The sequence below is a fragment of the Cicer arietinum genome, chromosome 7 (assembly GCF_000331145.2).
Source record: "Cicer arietinum cultivar CDC Frontier isolate Library 1 chromosome 7, Cicar.CDCFrontier_v2.0, whole genome shotgun sequence".
NCBI classification, from domain to species: domain Eukaryota; kingdom Viridiplantae; phylum Streptophyta; class Magnoliopsida; order Fabales; family Fabaceae; genus Cicer; species Cicer arietinum.
In genome coordinates, this window is record NC_021166.2 from 61634949 (window position 1) to 61659016 (window position 24068).

Consider the following 24068-nt stretch of genomic DNA (forward strand, 5'->3'; position numbering starts at 1 on the left):
CATACAAGTATTGTTTACTTTTCCTTTTTAAGCTTTGAGCATTCTTCTCTAGCTTCTCTAGGCTTTCACTGTTTGAACTTTTCTTAAACTTTTTGGAAACTTGTTGTTGAGATTCATAAGTATTGTTATACTTCTTCAGGTACCTCTTATGGACAAAGGAGATTTTGCCACTATTGGACTGATTTACATCAGTTCTAGTTTGTGTTTGAATTCACAAAGTTTGTTTCTAGGATTCTAACTCTCAACTCCTATATCAATTCAAGTTTATGAAAATACTTTGACTGATTTACATCAATTCTAATAACTCTCTATTTAAAGAATTTTTCATTCATTCTTTTGATGTGTTAATAGGCCTTTTTTATAGAATTTTTCGTAACACTGTTTATTTTCTCTCTTTTACACGATGGATGGATCAGTTTCTACTTAAATATTGAGAAGAAGTATCCATTAAAAATGTTACTGCAGGAGATATTTAATCAACTTTTAAGGCAAATCAATTTTTAAGACATATTCATATATATCTTCATAATTGATTACACATATCTTTAATTGAGAAGACAAATCCTAGAGGATGTTACTATCAGATGATATAATGCACTTCTTTAGTTATAGAGTAAGTCCAATATAAAGAATTAGATGATGTGGGAGGGTAATCTTCTTATCACAACGTTACCTTTTTGTAAAAGTGTTATCTTTCTAAGAGTGTTAACTTTCTGTTAGAGCCAGACAACAAAATACATATCGCACTTATCAAAAGAAGGCTTATCAAATATTGTCCCACTTATCAAATGCATCCTTATCAGATGTTTGTCACACTTATTAGAGGCATCCTTATCAGACGATTGTCGCACTTTATAGAGGCATCCTTATCAGAGGCAAAATTAGAATATGGTTAAAGGAAACCCCTCCCTTTCTTTTGGGCCCTCCTATATCAATTTTAACTCGTTTGGGAGTTTAATATCATTATTTCATGTATTATTAAAAAAAAAATTGAGTAATTATAATCACTAAAAATGAATTGGGACAAAAATAAAAATTACCCAAATGAGCGGATCAAAATTATATAATAAATTTTTATAAAAAAAAATTGATAAATTTTATGATCCGTTCTACTGTTCATCCTAAATTTTATGATAAATTTTTAAAAATTAAAGGTTTTTTTGCACTTGCAACGGTAGCATGATGTGATCATCAACATTTCAGCAGCAGCAGTGTAAACGTAGGAAACGAATAAACAATTTGGCATTACCAGAATTTACACAAGTTTTTCTGGCAATAGCAATGTTAAGTGGTCACAGGACAAATTGTTTAACCAACAATTATGAATCTGCTATATGTCATTCAGATGTAAAAAATAATAACTTCATCATCATTGACAATTATATCCCAAAAAGATTTGAAATGCTACAAGATTAACAATTCTACCCACATATATACCAAGTCATCATCAACTATTGAATACTGGCAACTGTCAGAACTATTGAATACAGGCAACTGTCAGTCAGTAGATGTGTGGATGTAAATAAACTTCACACAAACTTGCTCTAAACTTCACACAAACTTGCTCTCTCACTCCAACAGGTTACTATGAAAAAAAAGGGCGACAAAGGAAACTAACACCTTTAAACTTAATGAATTTCAAATAGATTATTAAGCCAGACAGGTTTTATGGACAGCCAGGCCAAATTTCGTTGACAACTACCTTGTTTTCTAAGTTTCCATGGACATACACTTTCGGCTCTTTAACCTGCAAAGGGTCAAAAGAAGGATAACTAATTTGTAAGGTAAAAAGCATTCATTGTTTGAACTGGTTGTCAATTGCAGCAACTACATACCAGTAAAATTGGTGGAAAGCCAAATTTAATGTGCATTCTTGAGAAACCATTTTCAGTAAATAGACACTTGAACCCATTGATCACAGGATGTTCACTGTTAAAGGCCAAGAAAAAGATCTAACATGTGAGAAAATTACTAAGTCAATGCACTGAAATGTGTAATCATATACAAAATCCCACTTCAAAAGGGTTTGAATATTAGACAATATCTTATAATATCTTTATACTATGTTATAGTATCTTAATGATATGGCAGTTAATGGATGACTCACTTTATTAGGAAAGTAAAGTTTCTCTGTTGAAATTCTTGCAAGCTAATTTGTTCTTCTTTAGAATACCTGCACCAAAGAAAAGTGGATATAGCTTCATTGTTTTATATTATTGACTAGAAACATGTTCATTAATACAAATAGCTTTGGTTCCTTGTTCGCTCAAGAAGGTTGCAGTCAGCCAAAATCAAATACCTTCAAATGGACGCGAGAACGCAGATCATATACTTCAGCACGTAGATAAAGGTCTCCACTACCGGCCTTCTCAACAGAAGGCTTAACTATGTCATACCAATATAGTTTACAATGTAAAAAATAGAATAGAAATTCTACTTTATCCAAGAGGAGGGTAAACCTAAAGCACGAGTGTGCAGGAGAGGAGGATACGCTATGCAGAGACAGAGTGTGTCAAAGCATTTAAATGAAATTTTTCTCGACATCAATTTATTTTCTGGGGAAAGAAGTGAGACTGATCTTGATGATAATTTTGAAAATATAACCGCAGAACATAAATATAGTGGATTTCATTCCTAGGACAGTGAATAAAGAAAACTGTAATGTTATTTGGTTACTAAATAGCCTACAGCTGAGAAAGGAGAAAGGCATGTCTTCACTGGTCTACACGAATGATTATTACAGTCAAGCATTGTTTGGATCCTTACTTGTTAACGAGTTGCATCAGAATTCATACGCATGTGTAAAATAAAGAAGTAAAATATACCTCCATGGCAAATCACTTTCACAAAAGCGAGATATTCCATTCATGGCAGAAAATGTATCAATGTGAACCCATTGTTCATCAGCATCACTGTGAAAACCTGCCACAAAAAAATAAATAAACAAATAAAATCACTTGGCGAAAAGTCATGAAAGGGGTAGTGTGAAAAAGACAAACAACAATCTAGGCTTGTTACCATATTAAGAGAGAGAAAAGAGAAACATATGCTGAGAAGTGAGAACCATATGATTCAACTAAACCATGAACTTGATTTTTATGTAATGAAAAACAGAACATTAGTACTACTTTACAACACCTGAAGCTAAATTAAAAAATCATCCATTTAGAACCAAGGTTATGCTTCTTTCAAGGACAGTGTAATTGTAGATCTTTTAGAACCTGCACCTCCCTTCCTTAAGGCCCCAATTCTTTCACATTATGATTTCCCTCTTTCCTCTTCAATTACTTTTATTCATCTTTTCCTAATTCACCCACTCTACCTTATTCTCATAATAATTCCATTATAGAATTATTCTCTTGTAATTATTGTATTTAATTACATCTACTTCTAATAATTTCGTTCTTGAATTATTCTCTCCTAATTACTATAGTTAACTATATCTTCATTTAACAATTATTCTTTGCTAATTACTAAATTTAACAATATGTTTAACAATAGTCTGTTTTTTTCCATTTATTGATTTTTCTGATTGAGGTTTATTTAACCAACAGAATGCTCGTCAGACAATGAGTCTAAATAAAACACCTCATATAGTCCAGAAATGTCATAAAATGAACAGCCAGATAACACCCATGACAATAACTCTTTTCACAGATCAATTCATGATCTAAGTATCACACTCAATGGGCGATACTTAAAAATTCTACTAATCCATCAGATGATTCACCAGGTACAACAATATCCACAATTTGACAGAGTTTGCTACAGCTGACTATGAAGAAAAGGATAGTGAAACTTAAATATTTTCACAAAATTATTGGCAAAATGGGGCAGTATTTTTTTGAGGCAAATTTCTAGCTAAATGCTTTGCAAGAAATGCATGGACATTTTAGAACTCATGGACTCACCAATACCATGCAATTTTTTTAAGGCATGACCACTAGGATAGTTCCAATATGAGGCTGTAAAAGTTGTGATGGTTCCTACAAGACTACAAGAAAGAGAATAAGCACATGAAAGGATATATCCATCACCAACTAAACAAAATGACCAGTGAACCAACCTCGTTAGAAGAAGTCCCAACATGATGAAGAAAATCAAATTCCAGATCATCTTTTTCCTATTATTGTAACTGAAACATTTCAGAGCACATACTAATGAAGGTTAGTAACATACGGACACAAAAGGGTAAGAAAACAAGAAAATAGTCGAGTTGATTCTTTCAAAAGGAAACATCATTCTAAAATCTCTATTAAGATTACAAATACAGTTCAACTCAATCGTCCCCATTAGTGTATATGATTTGTATTGTATTGTATTGATTATACTGTGTATATCCTGTAAGCATATTGGACTGTATAGAAGCACTGTAGATACTGTAAAGGACCAGTGTAGATATGTAGAGTGCAGTTAGCGTGTTATTGGAGGTCATTAAAATTTGTAACCGATTGAGTGTACAATGCATAATACAATTTTTCAGAAACAATCCCTAAACACTTATTTCTCTGGAATTCTCATCACTTTGACGACTTATATTTTATTCTTGTACTATAATCACAAATCACTTGGTGACTACCAAAACGAATAGTCCAGTCCAGAAGAAGCAATAAATAGAAGGATGGGAAAGATGCTTTTTGTATATTGAAATAACTTGCTCCTACTGATTTTCGCTACTGTAAGTTCTTTGCAATTTTTGGTGCTACAAGGAACTTGGAAAAATTCACTGCTTAAACCATTGTTTACATAACTAAATCAAACAAGGAATATGCATGTTCTAAGAACAATCAATCAAGGAATATGCATGCTCTTAAAAATACCACACGACAACATCACACGAACATCTCTAAGGAAAAATTGAAGTTTGTCTAAATCGAAGTAGAGGTATTTTCCACTCAGGTTCTCATGCTCCAGTATACGAAGCAAACTTAATGCCTTGATCCACTGAGCTGCCTGGCAGAGCATCATCAATCCTAAAGCCAAGATATAGATTGACTACTAATCTTTTATTCAATATTGTTCATAATCCAATAAGAAATGAGAAAGAAAACAAACTAATGCCACGGAAACAATGAGAGGAAAGAAAATTCATTTATATTTCAAATTCCCAATTGACTTATCCTTCCACAACATCCCCTTTCAGTAGTATTTTAGGATACATGTCTACAAACATGATGAAATAATTTACGAAATTGCAGGGAAAACCCAATTATGTTTTATCGACCCATATAAAACTCAAATTAACATGTTGCCGTTCTATTTCACATCTGAGCATAAACATTGCAACTAAAAACCACATGTAAGACAAGAAAAAGCTTGGGTAAATATTCTGCTTCCTAAAGGTCAGTTATGTAAATGAAACTTAGAAAAGCATAGAGACCTTACATTCTGTTACATGCAATAGAAGCAGACAAGTTGAATATTGGTACTGAACTTATAATAAAACGAAGCTCCTGCAGTATCCATCAAAATAAAGTTAGATGCAACTTTTGGTTTGATTTGATGACTGACACAAATTAAGCAACAGATTTCATAATCTAATTGCAGTACCTTGTGGGGAAGCTTAGAATAAAGCAAAATGAAGGCAAGAACTGGGAAACCAAAAGACCGTATCCTTCTGTCTACTAAGAAACCAAACTGCAAAACAGACAGCTTGTCAAGTCAGGAAGAGAAACATACTTTCTTCTTTATCCTTTCCCAATTCCTTTTTATTTTTCTTTTCTTTTGCCTGAAGAAGTTGGGGGTGGGGGAAGTGTCCCATGCTGGAGGGGCAAGTGATCCAGAACAATAGGACATCTTAATAACCCCAAGATAATATAAGTTATAGATAAATGCTAATTGGATAGTAATTTCCTAAAAAATGAAATTCTCATCAAACTAAATGAAATCCCTAAATAATAAATATCTCTTAAATAAGACGAAATTATACCATTTCGGATAATGACATAATTAAATGATAAAGAACACAAGCTATAGGGAAAATATTAAACTTTAAGCTTGGTATTGGGAAGAGTAAGCCAAAGTTAGAAATTAACATAACAAGCAACATTTTGACTTTTAGGGACAATATCTGGTAATTGATGACTTACCAGTGAAAGGGGATATGCGGCAAGCAGTGAACGAGGGAGTGCGGAGGTGAAGTACCAATGGAAAGCATGTGTCTAACAAAAACATTGTGAAGGAACACAACAACTTATCAAATACAAATTACACAATACTATCAAAAGCAACAAACAACATGCAGATTTTGGATAACGATAAGAATAAGATCCATGTGGCTCACCCACCCACAGACAAAACAGAGCAGAAATTCACTATTATCAATGATGATTACAAAGAGTAACCACTGACCACCCAAACCCTAATCTCAATACACTTAAAGTACTCGCTGTTGCAGAGATTTAGCAAAAGCATATCTAACTAAACAACTCAGGTATCCCCACCTAAACCAGTAACAAATAAACAACTCAGGTATCCCCATTTTTCTTTTCTTACTCCTTCAATCATGCACATACTCATAAAATATATATATATATGTGATATATTTTCATATTCTATAGTAAGCACTAAGCAGTTGTTCAATATAAACTCTGAAAATTTATAAACTGTGTGAAGGATACTCCCCATTCAGAACTCTTGTTCAGTACAGAGTTAAACCAAAAGACTTCAAATTCTGGCCACAAAAACCTTTTCCACATAATTGAGTCAACCAATGAGGTTATACCTGTAATGTATGTTGCATACCTCAATGTCAGAATCAAATTTTAATGAACGCAATGCTGTTAACATAAATTTTACTTTTACTTAAATTAAAGATTAATAAAAAAAAAACATATGTCACCAACCAACGCAGAAGAAGGCCATCCCGGTGCAGTGTTTTAGAGCACCCCATACTGAAATTTTTCTTGTCTTCCCTTCAAGAGATAAATATTATCAGGCACAAAGCTTGATCATTTTAATTTAACATTGGAATTTTCAGAGTAAATTTTTCAATTTTTAATTATTTGACCAATACTGTAAGGCCAGAAAACAAGGGTAAGAAAATTCATCAAACAGAACACTTAACTTCTAAGCGCAGTTAAAGTAACGACACTCTGTGTTTAAATTTAATAATAGATGTTAGAGTACACTGGGGTTCTGTGGTGACCTAATTGAACAATTCAAAGTTCAAACACCTTCCCCAATCATCTTATAACCTGAGATAGTAAAAGCCACATGAAAGTGACAGAAAAAGAAATTCACAAGAATCCAATAAAAAACAACTCACAAATTGGAATTCTCAAATATTAAAACTAACTAATCACAGAAAGAAAATCAAAACAGCTTTAATTTGAATTATGTTGGGAAATATGATCTTTATTACATTCTGAATTTATTTGACATTAGAAGTCCAGAGCTGATATTGAATAAATTCATGAAGAACCAACTATATTCTAGTAGCAGGACATGTTGCTGGCTACACTTGACATAGGTATAACATTTCTGATACAAATTAGAGAGAAAAGGTTGACATTATTTCGTATTTGTTTGGAGAAAAAGGGAATAGGAAGCAAAAAATGCACTGTTACGCACAATGGAAGCTTAACAGGTCCTCTGTACTGCAGTTCAAGCATTTAAGGAGAAACCGACAAATTAAAAGAAGGTTGAAAAAAGCGCAACATACCAGAAGAAGTTGTAGCCCAAGGGGACAAAGAAGTAACAGCATGTCACATCTGAACACAGTTGTAGCAAAAACCTAATAATCAGAGAGTGCCATGAGATTATCTCAGAAAAAGGCAGTGCATAACATACAAATAACAGCCTCTCATAAAAAAACATACAAATAACTGAAAAGGCCCATTCACTCCATAAAATTATTAGCTTATATTTTCTCTTTAAAGGTAGCAATTTTACTGTAAAAGACTAATTTGGGAACTAATTCTGGCACAGAATATGTAATCAAATAATAATGGCATTGCAAAAAGGATGTATATGATTTGAAGTTATAAAAAAATACATAAGAGCTTACAAAAAAAACTTAAGAATCTGCACCAATATGAAACTGAAGTAAAACCATACGACATACATACCAAAGAGTTTAGAGCTGCATAAAAGCTCCCCTGTAACAAGTATCCAAATGCCAAATTCACTGCAAAATAAATCAAGAAAAGCACTAAACCATGATGTTGACTAGCTAGCACAGAAGAAAAATCCCTTATAAAAGTTTAGATTAAAATTTCAGGGAAAATAAAGTGAGATTAAAAACACAAAATTCACTGAATCAATGCAACAAAAATTGTTCTCCAATAGTAATTTATAAAATTTCTAACTTATTTCCTTATCAACAATATTCAAAACTAAGTTAAAAAATAATCTTATCAAATTGTTGAAAATTAATTAAAAAAACACATTGATATTGTCTATGTTGATAAACCTATTCGCAGCACTTTCCAGGTTACATTATTTCTATTTTTTCTGAATAGTGAAATTTAAATAAGATTCCAATTACAATTTAATAATTCCTAATCTTATTCCAAGTAATTCCATTCTGTGCAATATAGCATCAATAGGTTGCCAATTTTATAATCAGTATAAGAACATGTCTCTATACTGTATAGTGTATATGGCTCACAATTTCTGTCAAAAACCAACACTTCCAACGGTGAAGGCTCATGGTTGGTTTTACTACATCTCTAGTGCAACCCATCATGCATTAGCCCTTACTTGAAGCATGGAAATTCAACTTTTATTGAGAAGAATAGAAGTAACAAAGATCGAACTCCCCCTTGACCATTTGATCACAAAGTCTCAAATGCCACGTCAATAAAAAAATTCACCTAAATGCTTAGTGTGAACACTCGCGAATATCTACAATGAAAATAAATTTAACCTAAATAAAGAAAAACATGGTTATTCGGTAAGTTTCAAAACTTCTCAACTCCCTCTCTTTTATACATATGCCTGTATGTTCAAAACTAAAACCACTAGTAGATCCTACCGATAAAAAAACCTATGGGGCCTCTATGTCTGAAGCACAATATTCCTTCTTTGGCTGGAAAAGATAAATTCTCTTCGTATAATCATTAATCCCTTTTCCAGAATCAGTTAGAATACTTAAGCTAAGATTTCCTTCCTTTTATGTGTTGTATTGTAGATGCATTGAGTCCGGTAATTTCAAAAATATCCTATATCTCAATGTCCGTGTTATCATATTGATGTCCTATGTCATGGCCATGCTTTCTAGGTTCATCAAGAAATAACAATAATTATTAAGAACTAATAATAAATAATAATAAAAGTAGCACAAATTTGAAGAAGCAAGATGGCCCAATTAGTTACCTATACCCAAAGCAAGAATGTTAGGAAGTGGACGAGAACAATAGAACAGAAAATGAAACTGAATGGAAGTTAGTATCACAAAGAAGGCTTCTACTTGATGCCCAAATTTATTCCTTATCTGCACAGAAAATAACATGACTCAGGGAACATATTCAACTTAATCTATATATAACATATTTTAAACTTCCATAGCTTGGAGCAGCGAGAAAATAGACACTAAAACCAAAAGAGGGATCATGTGTACATGTTTGGATTGACAGGGACTTTAGCAAAATCACGGTGTGCCACTGTGATTTTGGTAAAAGGTACACTTTGGGCCTTCAACAAAATCACAATGCCAATGTAACTTTGTTAAACTTGTCATGATTCCAAACATGCTTTATAATTGATACTCCTTTAAGGTATTAAGGGCCAGCATTGGTTCATTTAGATGTTTTTTTAATATAGAACTCACTAATAGAAAAAAGTGAAAATGAATCCTCCTCATATAAACAAAAAATTTATGCATATCTGTATGAGAGTTCCACAATTCCTCAAAAAAAGTGGTCAAAGAAACAACTCCCCAAGTCTTCCCCTCTAAATAGTTCACAAAGAAAATACTATGAAGTCAAATCTCAAGAAACATAATTCTATCCTGTGTTTATTTGCATGGAAAGAGATCCTATCTAAAGTACAGGAATGCATTAAATAAATGAGCCAAGTTCCTACAAGCACAGCAAACTAGCTAGAATGTTTATAAGATCGTGTTTATCATAGAAAATTAGCTATGATAACCAGTTAAGCAAAAAGAAATCATATCTGTGAAAAGTTCTGGATTCTAGATAGGTAAGATATCAGAAATTTTGCTGAGCACTGGTACATGGAAAAATTATGTTTATTTACTCAATTAAGGTCATTTGTATTGATTATCAATTGAGATAAAGGAAAGAGGAAAAAGGAGCCAAAGGTGCAAACCTGACGGCGAAAGAATCTTAGAGTAGATAGTATAATGCCCCCAAGGGCCATTCTAACTGCATATAAAAAATACGACACAAAGGCTACATGTAAGAAAAATAAATTGCGCAACAGCTGATGATAATTAAGTCAAAATATGAACTCAAAAAAAGAAAAAGAAAGATGCATGCTATCAACAGAACCAGATTAAGTAAATGCGTCGCACACATGAAGCAATCTTAACTTAGCCACAGAGCATGAGATAGTGAAAATTGACAGCACATTTGATAAATTTTGGCATTTTATAAGGGAAATGTAAGGGGAAACAGAAAGATTAAACATTACAGCACTCTCTGAATAGAGGAAAGTGAAAATAAGCAAAAAAAAAAATAATGTGTAATGCGTCAATTGACTGTCAAGTGTAAAAAGGTTACCTATGAGAAGAGCATAAAACTTCGGCAAATGCAGCAAAGTTGCAATAGACACAATTGGAGTCACAACAAGTGACACAAACAAAGCACCTACAAAATTAACACAATTAGAGATAAGGTATATAATAAAAATAGACCTGGCTACTACTACACTAGTACATAAACCAATGCACTTTTCAATCATAATACTATATTGAGATCATACTTTAAGTTGACTCTTTAAGATAATAGTACCGTTTAGATAAACAATTTAATTAAGCATTTATAACATATAAGTGTGTATAAACTATTTCGATAACAAAAGATAAAATGAAATCAAACTGTACACTATAGGATATTTACACAAGCTATATTGGAGGCGTATGAAATGAAAATAAATTAAAATCAGCTTATGAATATGACACAAATTATTTCTATAAATTCTCCCACATAGTCTCAAATGTCTTTACTTATAAGATAAGCTAAAATAATTCAATTCAAACCCCGAGAGAAAATGGTTGAAAATACAAAAACAACAAGCTTACCAATAAAAGTGCGAGGAACCACGCCAGGGAACTCCAAATGATCATACTATTCATTAAATAACATAACATAAATACAATAAATTATATACATAAAACTACAAATTAATAAAATTAAAAAATAGAAAAAATTAAACTCACATTATCTAAGTGAAACCGATGATAAAGAATATCGTGCATTGCCTTGACGAAAAACATAATATATTCAGTAACAAACAAACAAAAAATCGAATAATAAAAATTTAACGTAAAAAAATATAAAAAGAGAGAGAGAGAGAAACCTGAACGTTGAAACTTTCTTCGACCTTAGTGTAAGGTACCATGAGTATGTAGAAAGCAGCGATTGATCCTAATAGCAAATCGTAACCGTAATGCTTCAGAAAATTCGCAGATTTATCATTGGAAGCCATTGTTTTCATTTTCGGTGTGTTGCAGAGGGAGTTCAGAATTCCAACACTATAAACTAAAACATTAGTTGGACCTTTTAGAAGTGTTGGGCTTTTATTTACTAGGCCCATTGGACCCTTCCCAATTATCTCGAGAACTAAAAACTCTCTTCGTTCGGCCTTAGGAAGCTGAACTTTGTTTCCCGCCGTCGCCGGAGCTTCATTCACCACCACCACCGTGAGCACCACCGCTTCTAACCGCAACAAAAGAAGCACTGTCACTTCAACTTTTTTCCTCCACACTTTGATTCCTTCATTCACTGCTAAACAAATTGGGGTAAAATTCGTGTTCTCTCTATTCTTATTATATTCACTCAACTGCCAATTTCTTTATGATTTTTATTTATACATTGTTTATTGTTTATGATAAATAATACTATATAGGAATTTATTTGCAATGATTATTGTAATGTTTGATTATGTACTATGCATAATCTATTAGATAACAAGGCAGCATAAAGTTCAAACAACATATGAATAATCTATTATGAAATGCCTAAATTATTTGCAGATAGTTACTTCCCTTTTAACTAATAGTAGTTAAGTAAATCCACTCCTGTATTGAAGTTTGGAATTTAGAAATTGGAAATGACTCTGAGGTGCAAAATATGAGAGTACTTTCAGATTTTCGGTGTCTTGGGCTTCAGGTGAAAAAGAAAAAAGATTTAGGAGGGTCAGAATACAAAAAAAGTAGGGGTATTAGTGCAATTTTTCGAAGTTCAAAGTGTGTCGGTCCTCATCATACATTGATTCCAATTTTTCCTTGAGATATAAATAGATCTTATTTCATAATGTAAAATACTTGTCTAGTTGAATTTTTTAGATTTTATTTTTTAATATAGATCGGTTCTAGTAAGCATGTTGTCTTGTTGAAGGATGAGAAGCAAAGCACTACTGTGGTTGTTAATGATTTTTAATGATTATGTCAAATACGGGTGAACTTTCACATAACTTTAGAATATTTAGATGATAATAATATTATACATAAGTTGGAGTAGTTTACTTGATACTATTATACCATACTGCAATGTAAGCTTGAACCTTGATACTAAAATTACTTGCATGCTATCTCACAGAAGCATCACATGTTCTTCTTCAGGGATCATAGTGACATATTGAATGGCTGCAACGAGGACTCGAGTTAGTAGCTTTTCTCGCAATGTGTCGACTGTAACATCTCAGAATTCAGGACTCAAGCATGGCCCTAATGGGACAATATTTCTATCATCTGGGATTCCAGATCTCGACAGTAAATATCTCTTTTACTTCCTTCAGATAGTAAATTAATTAATTGAGCTATTTTATCCATGTCTTTAAATGGAAGATTCTTATGCTTCTTTTTGTTTTTGAATAGAGATTTTAGGTGGTGGTTTTTCTCTTGGTAGCCTTGTCATGATTATGGAAGATGCAGAAGCACCTCATCATATGCTTCTATTGAGAAATTTTATGTCTCAGGGACTTGTACACAAACAGCCACTCTTGTATGCCAGTGCTTCTAGTAGAGACCCTAAAGGATTTCTTGGTACTTTGCCTGCTCCAGCCTCATCCAAAGAGGAGAAAACTCGAGATCATACACATGTACTTTACTTTGTCCGTTGCACTCTGTGATCATGTATATAAACTGTTCTTAAGTTTGTCATGGTTGTGTGATTGGTTTATTATTACACTTTAATTTCAGGAAAAGGACCTGAGAATTGCTTGGCAATACAAGAAGTACTTTGGTGATCCTCAGCTAAATATCAGCTCTAATAATGGTAAGCTTGTCCATAATCATCTCTCCTTGTTTATTCTTATATCTCTGTAATATTGAGAGTGAATAATTCACATTGTATTGTGTTGAATCATATTTGCATTGCACAGGTGCTCAACAAGATTACTGCAATGATTTTGACTTGCGGAAGCCTCTAGATAGACATTATTTTAGTGGCATGAATGTAGATTGTCTCAGCATCCAAGATTCCTCAAACCTTTCTTCTCTTCAAGATCGTTGTTCTGAATTTCTATCTCAGTTCTCAAGGTGTGGAGATCTGTAGCACTGTTATTGGAATGTTCTTTTTAGTGATACAGGATAGTTTCTTATGTTGGATGTTACTAAAATACCCTTTATATATGAATGTATTTAGTTTGATTTTTTCTTTTCCAAGATAAATTAGTGGTATTGATAAGGGGTATGTTTGAAAAATAATAATAAATGCACCTAGTAACTAGAAAGAGTGCTTATATTTAGGGACAAATTATTTTCTCAAAGGATGCTTATAATTAGGGACAGAGGTAGTATATAAAATTGGTTTCCTTTCTATTCAAAATTTCATTCACTAAAATTATGATGGCATCAGCAGAAATGAAGGCAACATTTCCTCTGCTGGCCGCGTTGCAATTCAATCATTCTGTTCTCCACAATGCAAATATGCAGACATGGTGAGTTAATATGATTGTTTTTTTGTCATATGGTTCTGAACTAAGTTTCTCATTTGTATTTGAACTGTATATTCTATGAGACAATTTCTATATGATTTCATCTCAGCTATTGTGAAATGTTTTTCCTTCACTCTATAAATGCTCAATATTTTTCTAATTTGAAATGTGTTAGTAAAACATATCATTATTGCAGGAGTGGCATATGCTTTCCTTTATTAGGTCCCTAAAAGGCATGGCTAGGTCATCAAATGCTGTTGTTGTTGTAACATTTCCACCTTCACTTCTTTCTCCATCTTGTTCAAAACGATTTCAACATATGGCAGATACCTTGCTTTCTGTGAGAGCAATTCCAGGTTAATAATCAACTTCAATTGCATGTATTTACTTATCAATTAACTCAAATCTCATCACTAGATTATTTTTGTGTCAGATGAGGACAAAGAAATGGCAAAACTCCTCACTGGCTACCAAGACATGGTTGGACTTCTAAATATACATAAAGTTGCACGGTTAAATACACAGGTTATATTCTTTCTTTATATTGATTTATCTCTAAATGGTATTATTCTTTTGGTTAACTCCTCTGATGCACATGAACCAGTAGTTCACAATGTCACATGTATACACAACTTTTTACATCCATTTATCCAGTTATATGCTCTCCTTTTTTTTGTGTCTCTCTCTCGCTCACACACACAACACTGCATAAACACAATGATTTCAGCATTATGTAAGTTTTTTCCCTAAGTTATGAATTTATTTCATAAATGATTTTGATGTTTTAAGTTTGGTATTTTTCTCCTATACATTTTTGCCAGCCAAATCTAACCTAAGTTATGAATTTATTTTATAAATGATTTTGAATTTATTCTTGCTTCATGTTGATTTATCTCTAAATGGTATTATTCTTTTGGTTAACTCCTCTTATGCACATGAACTAGTAGTTCACAATATCACATGTATACACAACTTTTTACATCCATTTATCCAGTTATATGCTCTCTTTTTTTTTTTTTTTTGTCTCTCTCGCTCACACACACAACTCACATACACACAATGATTTCAGCATTATGTAAGTTTTTTCCCTAAGTTATGAATTTATTTCATAAATGATTTTGATGTTTTAAGTTTGGTATTTTTCTCCTATACATTTTTGCCAGCCAAATCTAACAAATTTATTGGAGAAAAAATGGATTTTCTAGAATCTACCATTTTCTTTCAGTTTGTTCTATCTGAACAGGCTTGTGTTGACTGTGATTTTTTTATTTGTAGGTTCCTGTGATTCTTGAGGCCACAACATTCTCAATAAAATTGCAAAAAAGGAGGTATTTGGTTCTAGAATGTCTAAATCAAGCCCCGGTCGATGGTTCAACTGGGAGTTCGTATAACACATCTAGTGGCTGTTCTGGGTCAACTAAAGCTGGGACCCTTGATTTTTAGGAAATATCTTATTTATTTGTTAGAATTAGTTTTATATTTGTTAGTATTAGCACATGAAGTTGTGTTATCAACAGATTTTCAGCCGTAAATGAAACTTTGTACTAGTATTTGTCCGGCGCTTGCTAAATATCAGTTTCATGGATTGCCCATTTGTGCTTGTTAATTAAGTTTGAATATTGATCGAATCTTTCTTTTTTGCTCAATAAATAAACATTCTTAACCATAGATGTTGTATTTAAAAACAATGGAACTTCTATGGTAAAAACTCAAATATGAATACGATGAGGAGTTTAACGAGTGATTGAACATGGATTAATTTGAATGAAGAAGATATCGACTGGTTTGAGTTATTTGCAAATTGAGATTTGGGCAATAAGAAAGGTGATGGGATCGTGCTATTTGTGCGAAATTAGGAGACATTACAAGGCACAGTCTATTTATCCTTGAAATTCTAAGCATGTCAATGATGCATTAATAATAGACAAACCTCTTTTCTAATCACAAGGTAAAAAGTTACAAACGCAAGAGTAAAATGTACATATTAAATTATCCTTGCATTTTAGATCACCTCAGATCATCTGAAACCAAACCATGATGAATCTCTTCTGCAGCCTCTCCACCCAAACCATGGCCATTACATTTGACAAAATATAATACTCAGGAGTGCTACTTTTCGCCCCCTCACTACTTAAAAAACTTCATTTATAAGACTCATTACTTGAAACCTTAATAAAGGAAAAACCGAAAAACTGAACTTATTGTCACTTGAACTAATAAATATTGATAGGAAAAAATTAAGATACTCTATTGCAAAATCATAGTACAGAAATGTTCAAGAAAAATAAATTTTAAGTTGAGAAACAAATGAAATCCAGTTTGCCATTGATTTCCAAGCAATATTTGAGCAGATAAGAGTTGATTAAGGAAACTTCTTCAGTCAAACATGTGGGGAAGTGGTCTGACAGCCATAAATGCATCCACCATCTGAAAGAAAGATATAAAAGGGGAACTACGTAAGTTTGGGAGCAAATAAGTGATCAAATGAATTCAAGGCTTCAATCCAGCTAATCTTAGAGATATGAGGTAAAAAAATGCAACCCAGCAAACAAGCAGTTTTGATAATAATTTCATAGAGGCTGAAATTTGTTTATATAAAACAAATATTGATATGGATTTTAGAGTCAGAATACCTAACATGACTCTTTACTGCTTAATTCCATTCCATTGGAGTAGATTGAAAATTAACAAGAGTTATATACAATAAAACACTATCAGTCAGCTATTAGTTACAACAGATTCTGACAGATGGCAGTTATATGTAAGCAAGTCGGCTAATGCCATCCCCAAGTTAGTTACAACTATTTCTGAACAGAGCAACTTGAACAGAACAATTGTCTAACAGAGTTTCATGATGTATACTCTAACGAGTTTGGTTCATGTCATTCAGATGAAATGAAAGGGAACTACTTTTAAAAAGAGAAAACCTTTAATTTACAGCTTGTTTGATTCTCATTCTAAGAACTCTATTTTAGTTTTTTTAAATTTAAAAACTAAAAAACTTGTTTGGATTACTTGTTTTTAAAAACTGTTTTGTAAAACTATTTTTAATATTATACTTTTTAAAATTAAAAAAGCAAAACAGATAAATGGTGTTTTACTTCTCATTTTTCAGTTTTTAGTTCTCTAGTCAAAAACTATTTTATAAAATTAGATTATCAAATAAGTTTTCTGTATTTTTCATCTTTAAATCTGTTTTTAGAAACAAGTCTCTCAAACAAGTTTTTTCCTTAATTCTATTCTTTAAAACAGTTTTCTAAATCAAATTTGTAAAACAATTTTTAAAAACTACAATATAAAAGTGTTTCAAACAAGCCTTTATCCTCGCAAAAGTTTAGGAAGTCACCAAATTATCCCTCAAAAGATTAAAGTGTCACCATATTAGTCCTCCAATGAATTTTTCACCAAACTAGTCTCTCATAAATGCACAATTGTCGCCGAACTCATCCTTATGAAGGACTAAAGTGGTGGAAAAAAGGAAGAACTTGGTTATATTTTGCATTTTTGAGATGAGAGGATTGATATGTTGGCACATTAAACTCTGAGGCAACCCAGCAAACAAGCAGTTTTGATAATAATTTCATAGAGGCTGAAATTTGTTTATATAAAACAAATATTGATATGGATTTTAGAGTCAGAATACCTAACATGACTCTTTACTGCTTAATTCCATTCCATTGGAGTAGATTGAAAATTAACAAGAGTTATATACAATAAAACACTATCAGTCAGCTATTAGTTACAACAGATTCTGACAGATGGCAGTTATATGTAAGCAAGTCGGCTAATGCCATCCCCAAGTTAGTTACAACTATTTCTGAACAGAGCAACTTGAACAGAACAATTGTCTAACAGAGTTTCATGATGTATACTCTAACGAGTTTGGTTCATGTCATTCAGATGAAATGAAAGGGAACTACTTTTAAAAAGAGAAAACCTTTAATTTACAGCTTGTTTGATTCTCATTCTAAGAACTCTATTTTAGTTTTTTTAAATTTAAAAACTAAAAAACTTGTTTGGATTACTTGTTTTTAAAAACTGTTTTGTAAAACTATTTTTAATATTATACTTTTTAAAATTAAAAAAGCAAAACAGATAAATGGTGTTTTACTTCTCATTTTTCAGTTTTTAGTTCTCTAGTCAAAAACTATTTTATAAAATTAGATTATCAAATAAGTTTTCTGTATTTTTCATCTTTAAATCTGTTTTTAGAAACAAGTCTCTCAAACAAGTTTTTTCCTTAATTCTATTCTTTAAAACAGTTTTCTAAATCAAATTTGTAAAACAATTTTTAAAAACTACAATATAAAAGTGTTTCAAACAAGCCTTTATCCTCGCAAAAGTTTAGGAAGTCACCAAATTATCCCTCAAAAGATTAAAGTGTCACCATATTAGTCCTCCAATGAATTTTTCACCAAACTAGTCTCTCATAAATGCACAATTGTCGCCGAACTCATCCTTATGAAGGACTAAAGTGGTGGAAAAAAGGAAGAACTTGGTTATATTTTGCATTTTTGAGATGAGAGGATTGATATGTTGGCACATTAAACTCTGAGGCACCATTTTGGTTACAAAAATATTTAGAATCCTAATTTGGTGACGCCATAAACTTTGGAGGACTAAATCAAGGATTTATTGCAAAAAAAAAGGTAATAAGTTTAGTGTGTACCTCTTCAGTAACATTAGCTCGAGCTGCTCGATGTCTCTCAACTAGTTCAGTCAAAACTTGAACTAGGCGCTGCTTCACCTCACCAGTTAGCATGCGTCCTGCTCCATACTCCTATGAGAGAATGATAAACTTGTCAGAGAAGAAATTAAACAAGCCTCATTTAGCTACATGTAAAAATAATTTAGGAAAAAAGATAGAAATATGACCTCTTTTATGTGTTCGAGTTCAGCATCATCTTCCAGGAAGAAAGAAAGGTATTTGACAGGTATATCTACCTGAATAATGTCATCCATCAAATGTTTAGCCAAAAAAGAGAGCATGGGATAGCATCAGTTTTTATCAGATTGGTACACATATCAAATTAGTCCATCTTGACTCTTGTTCAGATATTATTTGTTACAAGCAAACTGCATATTATTCATCAAAATAAAGCAATAAGAACTTACATTACCTCAAGATTTGCTCCTAATTGTCTATGTTTCTCTACAGAATCTTGCCCACCAGAGAATGCATGTCTGTTTACCTGAAGATAGCCACAAACATACAGTTTGTGATGAACTTAACCAACTGGATGGAAAAGAAGGAGAAAGAGTGAAGAACACTAGAGTGCACAAATAATTAGATTTTACGATCATCCAGTATTGTAGAGCAAGATTTACTAGAGTGAGATCTAGTGCTTGGTAACAATTCTGAATGAATTTCAAGGAAACGTGTAAGCAAACCCTTCTATATCTTGCATATACACTAGTATTACCAACATTGGCAAATGGAGATTCTAGAGCTAGTCAGTGTCACAATGAACAAATAGATCTACAAGACCTAATTGTAAGCAACACATAAACCAAATCTTTAAAAATAATAATTTCAGAAACAAACCTTATTCTTTATATCTTTTGCCGAATCAGTCACATATATTGCAGAATTGGGATCACTGGCAGACATTTTTCCTGTTTCTCCCTGCAAGCATTTATATTTCAAAAAACCATTGAGCAAACAGGCAGAAAATACAATTACACAGGAAGAGACTATTTTCAAAGAGCAAATCTCAAAAGGCTGCAGATACTCATTGTGTTCCAAATCAGATTCCTCAAACTTTGGCATATATGCAATGGTAAATATATACATGAACGTACACATTACTAGTTTGTCTTAATTTCATAAATTGCCACTGTTTTGCAACATGATAATACCTGTAATGCGGGGAAGAATAATGACTCAATCAAAGCAGGCTTGTGGTATCCAATTCGAGGAGCAACATCTCGCGTCATTCTAAAATAAGGATCCTGAAGATGTCATAAAGAAATACTATTACAAAAGAATGGGTAAAGTTTAAATGACAGCCTCGAAAGACGGTGTTAAATGAAAAGAAAATATGTAGAGACATATTGAATAACTCATGTATTTCAACTACACAGCGGAAGTTGTTTATATAGACTATGAGTGATAAATATAATATTTTAACACTCCCTCTCAAGCTGGAGCATATAAATCAAATGCACCCATCTTGTTACATATATAACTAATTCTAGGACCTCGCAATCAACAAGAAATTCCATCAGTAAGGACAATTTTGAATATTAACATTTGGTAACTATTCAAGAACTAACATATTTTCACTTAACCTGTGAGTTAAAGCTTCACTAACAATAAATGTCTTGATCTCATTAGCTAACAAATAGTTAAGTTATAAACACCTAAGTTAAAACAGATCCTTTTTATGACTTTCCTTTTCCTTTCAATATCTACATGTACAACATGTGTTTGCCAGAAAATTGGAACCAGATATCAGCATTGCCATAGTAGTTAATCTTAAAATGGAAAAGGCTTAAATTTTTCATATAAAAGCATCATAGAACAACAAACCTGGTCAATTGCACAAGGAATTAAACAACGGAGATTCTCTTTGCCAGAAAATAGATGAGGAAATGAACTAGGAAATGATGGAACTGCCTGCATAAACAAATGATGCACGTGCAATCATTTTCATGCAACAACTTCTAATATATATGATTATGAAATAAATAGGATCATAAAAGAAACTAACACAGTGATTTAAACACACAAACAGACACATATACTCTGTAGGATTGGATATGTTGACACGGGTTTACAAACCCACCATTACGTAGAAGTTTACAATATGTAGATGTAGACTCACACTAACACATACAATATACTCTTATCTACATATATTTGAATGTCAAAGATGACCATAGAAACATCAGATTACAACTGCACAGCTTAATCTGAAGAATAATATAAACAACCAGATGAGAAAGCTGTCTAACAAGAACTCGCAGCTCAATGGAACATTTTATTTTATACTCTGTAGGATTGGATATGTTGACACGGGTTTACAAACCCACCATTACGTAGAAGTTTACAATATGTAGATGTAGACTCACACTAACACATACAATATACTCTTATCTACATATATTTGAATGTCAAAGATGACCATAGAAACATCAGATTACAACTGCACAGCTTAATCTGAAGAATAATATAAACAACCAGATGAGAAAGCTGTCTAACAAGAACTCGCAGCTCAATGGAACATTTTATTTTATAACAATACATTATGATCATTTCAATGACAGGCGTATTCTACATAGGGAAGAGATAGACCATACCTGCACAGGTGGAAAACTAACTTTTCCAATATGATCTTCCCCAGTGAAACCAAAAATGCCAACAGCCTGGTTATATGTCACACGCTTTGCAACCTCTACCATGTTCCTGTAGAAGGCACTGGAGAGGGAATTTCTTCAGTCAGTATATAGTGATTAGTGATGCAATCAGTGTTTTCATTGTTTTTTTATTCCTGATAGTTGTATAAGCTACTTTACTATTGCGTAGCTGCAACTGCAATTGCAACTGTATGCATAGGTTCAGTTAAGCCTAACAGAACTGAAATGATACAATGAAAATCATTTTCATCAGAATCTATATCAAAGTTCTCTCATTTTTCTCTCAACAATAGAACTTAAGCTTTTCAGATGCCGAGGGTTACAATACATACATATGTATGTATGTTTCTGTGTATGTTCAAATTTAAAAGGGCATCAGATTGAGAAATTTCTCCATCAACGTTTTATTTCAGGACAGAGACAACTGAACTCAAACCTCACTCAATAATTTTTTCCCAATAATGATGTGTATAATACATGCCCCAAATCAAATTTAAACAGCCAACCATGATTTCAAAATACAGTCCCAAAAAATCAATAATACCCACATATTTAAGGTTGTTGGAATTTTTTTATGGAAAAGACTATAGTCGCATCTGGTAAAAAACCCTGTAAAAAGTTTGGGATGCACCGGTGCACTCTTTTCTGAGTAAGACAACCATTATTGCGATTCAAGTAAAATCAATGGAAAGAGTACAGTAAAGACTATTGTCTGTACTTAACCACAACACTCGTCATCGGAAAATTAAATTGTGCACAGGCTACAAGATTTTAGTTTTCATTCTTGAGTGGCATCAAATATTAATCACGTAGAAAACATGAATTGAAACCAATTCACTTAGTTGCGTTAAACCCAGAAAAAGACAAGGTTATGTTAGGCAAACGACAACATTGTCAAACTATGTCAAATCTTCATAACATCATGTTCAATCATCATGCAAGACTTTGTAGAAAGCATGAAACCATTTCCTAATGCAGAATTTCATTTAATATCATGTTCTTAAGGTTGCAGGTGCAATTCAGTTCTTATTACATCATATTTCTAGTAATGTAGAGGCACATTCTTATAGAATTCTTGCAACTACAAATAATCCAAGATTTTACAAAATCTCATGAAATAATTGGAAAACATACTTGAGAAATAAACTTTTCAGGAAAACATGCATTTATAACTAACTCACCCGCCAACATAATTGAAATCAGAGAAGATGAATGTCTTTGATATGTCAAAACCACAAGCAATGATGTCCTTTGCATTCTCCCTCGCAAGTCTTTGGCACTCATCTATAGTAAGATTTTTCCACAAGAACTTCTCATCATCAGTGAGCTGTATAACTAGAGGAACCTTAAAAGCATCTTGCAAATACCTACACATCATTTTCCACCACATCAAGTCGTAAACAAACATCCCCAGGAACCACAGCAATTTTGAACAACTTCATTTCCACCGCTCAGCTATTTAAGTATCTAATTTTGTTCCATCATTACTGTAAACTTCTATTAGCCTATCATTTATGCTTAAGCTACATTGTTAAAAAAAGCTGAATCATGTAGCGCAATTTCTTAGGTGCACTTCAGGAGCGAGAGGCTAATCTCAAAAGTAATACTGTTCAATGTATACCACGTCAGACACCACACACAAAATGCAGCTACAGTGAGAGACGGTAATGGTCTACACCTAACTGTAGTGGTACGCATTGAACTCTGATTCAACTTGTTCTGGTAGCACTTGAGAATTTCACATGATAATACCTAGTAACTACTTTAGAATTCACTTTCTTAGTGGTATGATGACAACACAATTGTAGCATAATATACGAAAACGTCTACACTCACAGTGGATCAAGTTTTGCACCGGCCTGGTTTTTTTTTATATGTTGTAAAACACAAATTGGGAAAAATAGTCGTTTGTTCAAATTTCACTACGCTATAGTGATATCACACTGCTATTTGACAACACTTTGTACAAAATATCATATCAACAATAGTGATTTTGTTCAAATTCTACTATGCAATAGCCGCTATTGGACAAAACCGAAAAAAACAAGTTTATACATTATTTTGCCTTCAGATACAATAACCAAAAACAGACACTTCACTTGGAAAAGCAATTATACGTTATTTGGATAGGATAATGTAAAATTACTTTACATAAGCTTATTTGAGCTCATCCTAATATGTAAATAGTACTTGTGTAAGTGTTTAAAATAACTTATGAACTTTTTCTTCATAAGCTCCCCACACAAACTTATACATATTACAAACAACTTTCAGAAAGCTTATGAGCATATGTGAAAGGTTTGAGCCCTTATTGAATAAGGACTTAACTAAACTTTTTACCAAAACGTTCCCTTAATAATCCCAAAACAAATACACTCTGAACCTCATAATTAGATAAATAATAACACTCCACATTCACAAATTTAACTTGATTTTTTTAATTATTTCCAAAAAGAGAAACGAAATGCACTCACTTGGTGAACATGAATGGAATCAAATGACCTAAATGCAAAGCTTCAGAGGAAGGTCCACGTCCTGTATACAAGTAAAATTTCTCTCCCTTTTCGTATCCATCCAAAACCTCAGTAAGATCACTGCCACACAAATTAACAAAAACAGATTGTCAACTAAATTGCATTAAGGGA

The 24068-nt window shown here is 32.5% G+C and overlaps 3 protein-coding genes across 8 annotated transcripts in view; 1 reads left to right on the plus strand and 2 right to left on the minus strand.

Moving 5' to 3' along the window:
• Positions 1 to 1348: 1348 nt before the first annotated feature.
• On the minus strand, positions 1349 to 11721 carry LOC101509278 (dol-P-Man:Man(7)GlcNAc(2)-PP-Dol alpha-1,6-mannosyltransferase). 2 transcript variants are annotated; one of them, XM_004515272.4, is made up of 19 exons: positions 11485 to 11721; positions 11345 to 11386; positions 11207 to 11252; positions 10686 to 10772; positions 10273 to 10328; positions 9319 to 9436; positions 8070 to 8128; positions 7664 to 7735; positions 6846 to 6909; positions 6621 to 6724; positions 6090 to 6161; positions 5551 to 5637; positions 5386 to 5453; positions 4067 to 4135; positions 3918 to 3994; positions 2826 to 2922; positions 2108 to 2173; positions 1836 to 1929; positions 1349 to 1747 (listed from the first exon to the last, which is right to left on the minus strand). In XM_004515272.4, the coding sequence occupies exons 1-19, from the start codon at positions 11719 to 11721 to the stop codon at positions 1667 to 1669; spliced, it is 1596 nt and encodes a 531-aa protein (XP_004515329.1). In that variant the 3' UTR covers positions 1349 to 1666. The 2 variants fall into 2 exon arrangements, with proteins under 2 accessions (XP_004515329.1, XP_004515328.1); XM_004515271.4 differs by having other exon boundaries at positions 3912 to 3994.
• A 64-nt stretch (positions 11722 to 11785) lies between these two features.
• On the plus strand, positions 11786 to 15670 carry LOC101508335 (elongator complex protein 4). 4 transcript variants are annotated; one of them, XM_004515268.4, is made up of 9 exons: positions 11786 to 11926; positions 12726 to 12898; positions 13004 to 13227; positions 13328 to 13403; positions 13510 to 13666; positions 13986 to 14067; positions 14261 to 14420; positions 14498 to 14589; positions 15340 to 15670. In XM_004515268.4, exons 2-9 carry the CDS (start codon positions 12769 to 12771, stop codon positions 15505 to 15507), a joined length of 1089 nt encoding a protein of 362 aa, XP_004515325.1. In that variant the 5' UTR covers positions 11786 to 11926; positions 12726 to 12768; the 3' UTR covers positions 15508 to 15670. The 4 variants fall into 4 exon arrangements, with proteins under 4 accessions (XP_004515325.1, XP_004515324.1, XP_012567247.1 ...); XM_004515267.3 differs by having other exon boundaries at positions 12749 to 12898; XM_012711793.3 differs by having other exon boundaries at positions 12749 to 12898; positions 13989 to 14067.
• Positions 15671 to 15971: 301 nt separating this feature from the next.
• The window catches only part of LOC101509823 (tryptophan--tRNA ligase, cytoplasmic), an 8730-nt gene continuing 633 nt past the window's right edge, over positions 15972 to 24068 (minus strand). The window contains exons 2-11 of one of the 2 annotated variants that reach the window (XM_004515273.4): positions 23898 to 24017; positions 22605 to 22790; positions 21367 to 21484; positions 20597 to 20683; positions 19924 to 20016; positions 19610 to 19690; positions 19185 to 19256; positions 18940 to 19008; positions 18734 to 18844; positions 15972 to 16491 (exon numbers count right to left, since the gene is read on the minus strand). In XM_004515273.4, the coding sequence (XP_004515330.1) occupies positions 16441 to 16491; positions 18734 to 18844; positions 18940 to 19008; positions 19185 to 19256; positions 19610 to 19690; positions 19924 to 20016; positions 20597 to 20683; positions 21367 to 21484; positions 22605 to 22790; positions 23898 to 24017 (988 nt within the window). In that variant the 3' untranslated portion in view covers positions 15972 to 16440. Of the gene's footprint in view, positions 16492 to 18733; positions 18845 to 18939; positions 19009 to 19179; positions 19257 to 19609; positions 19691 to 19923; positions 20017 to 20596; positions 20684 to 21366; positions 21485 to 22604; positions 22791 to 23897; positions 24018 to 24068 lie in introns of those variants that run through there. The other variant, XM_073370742.1, reaches the window with a different exon arrangement.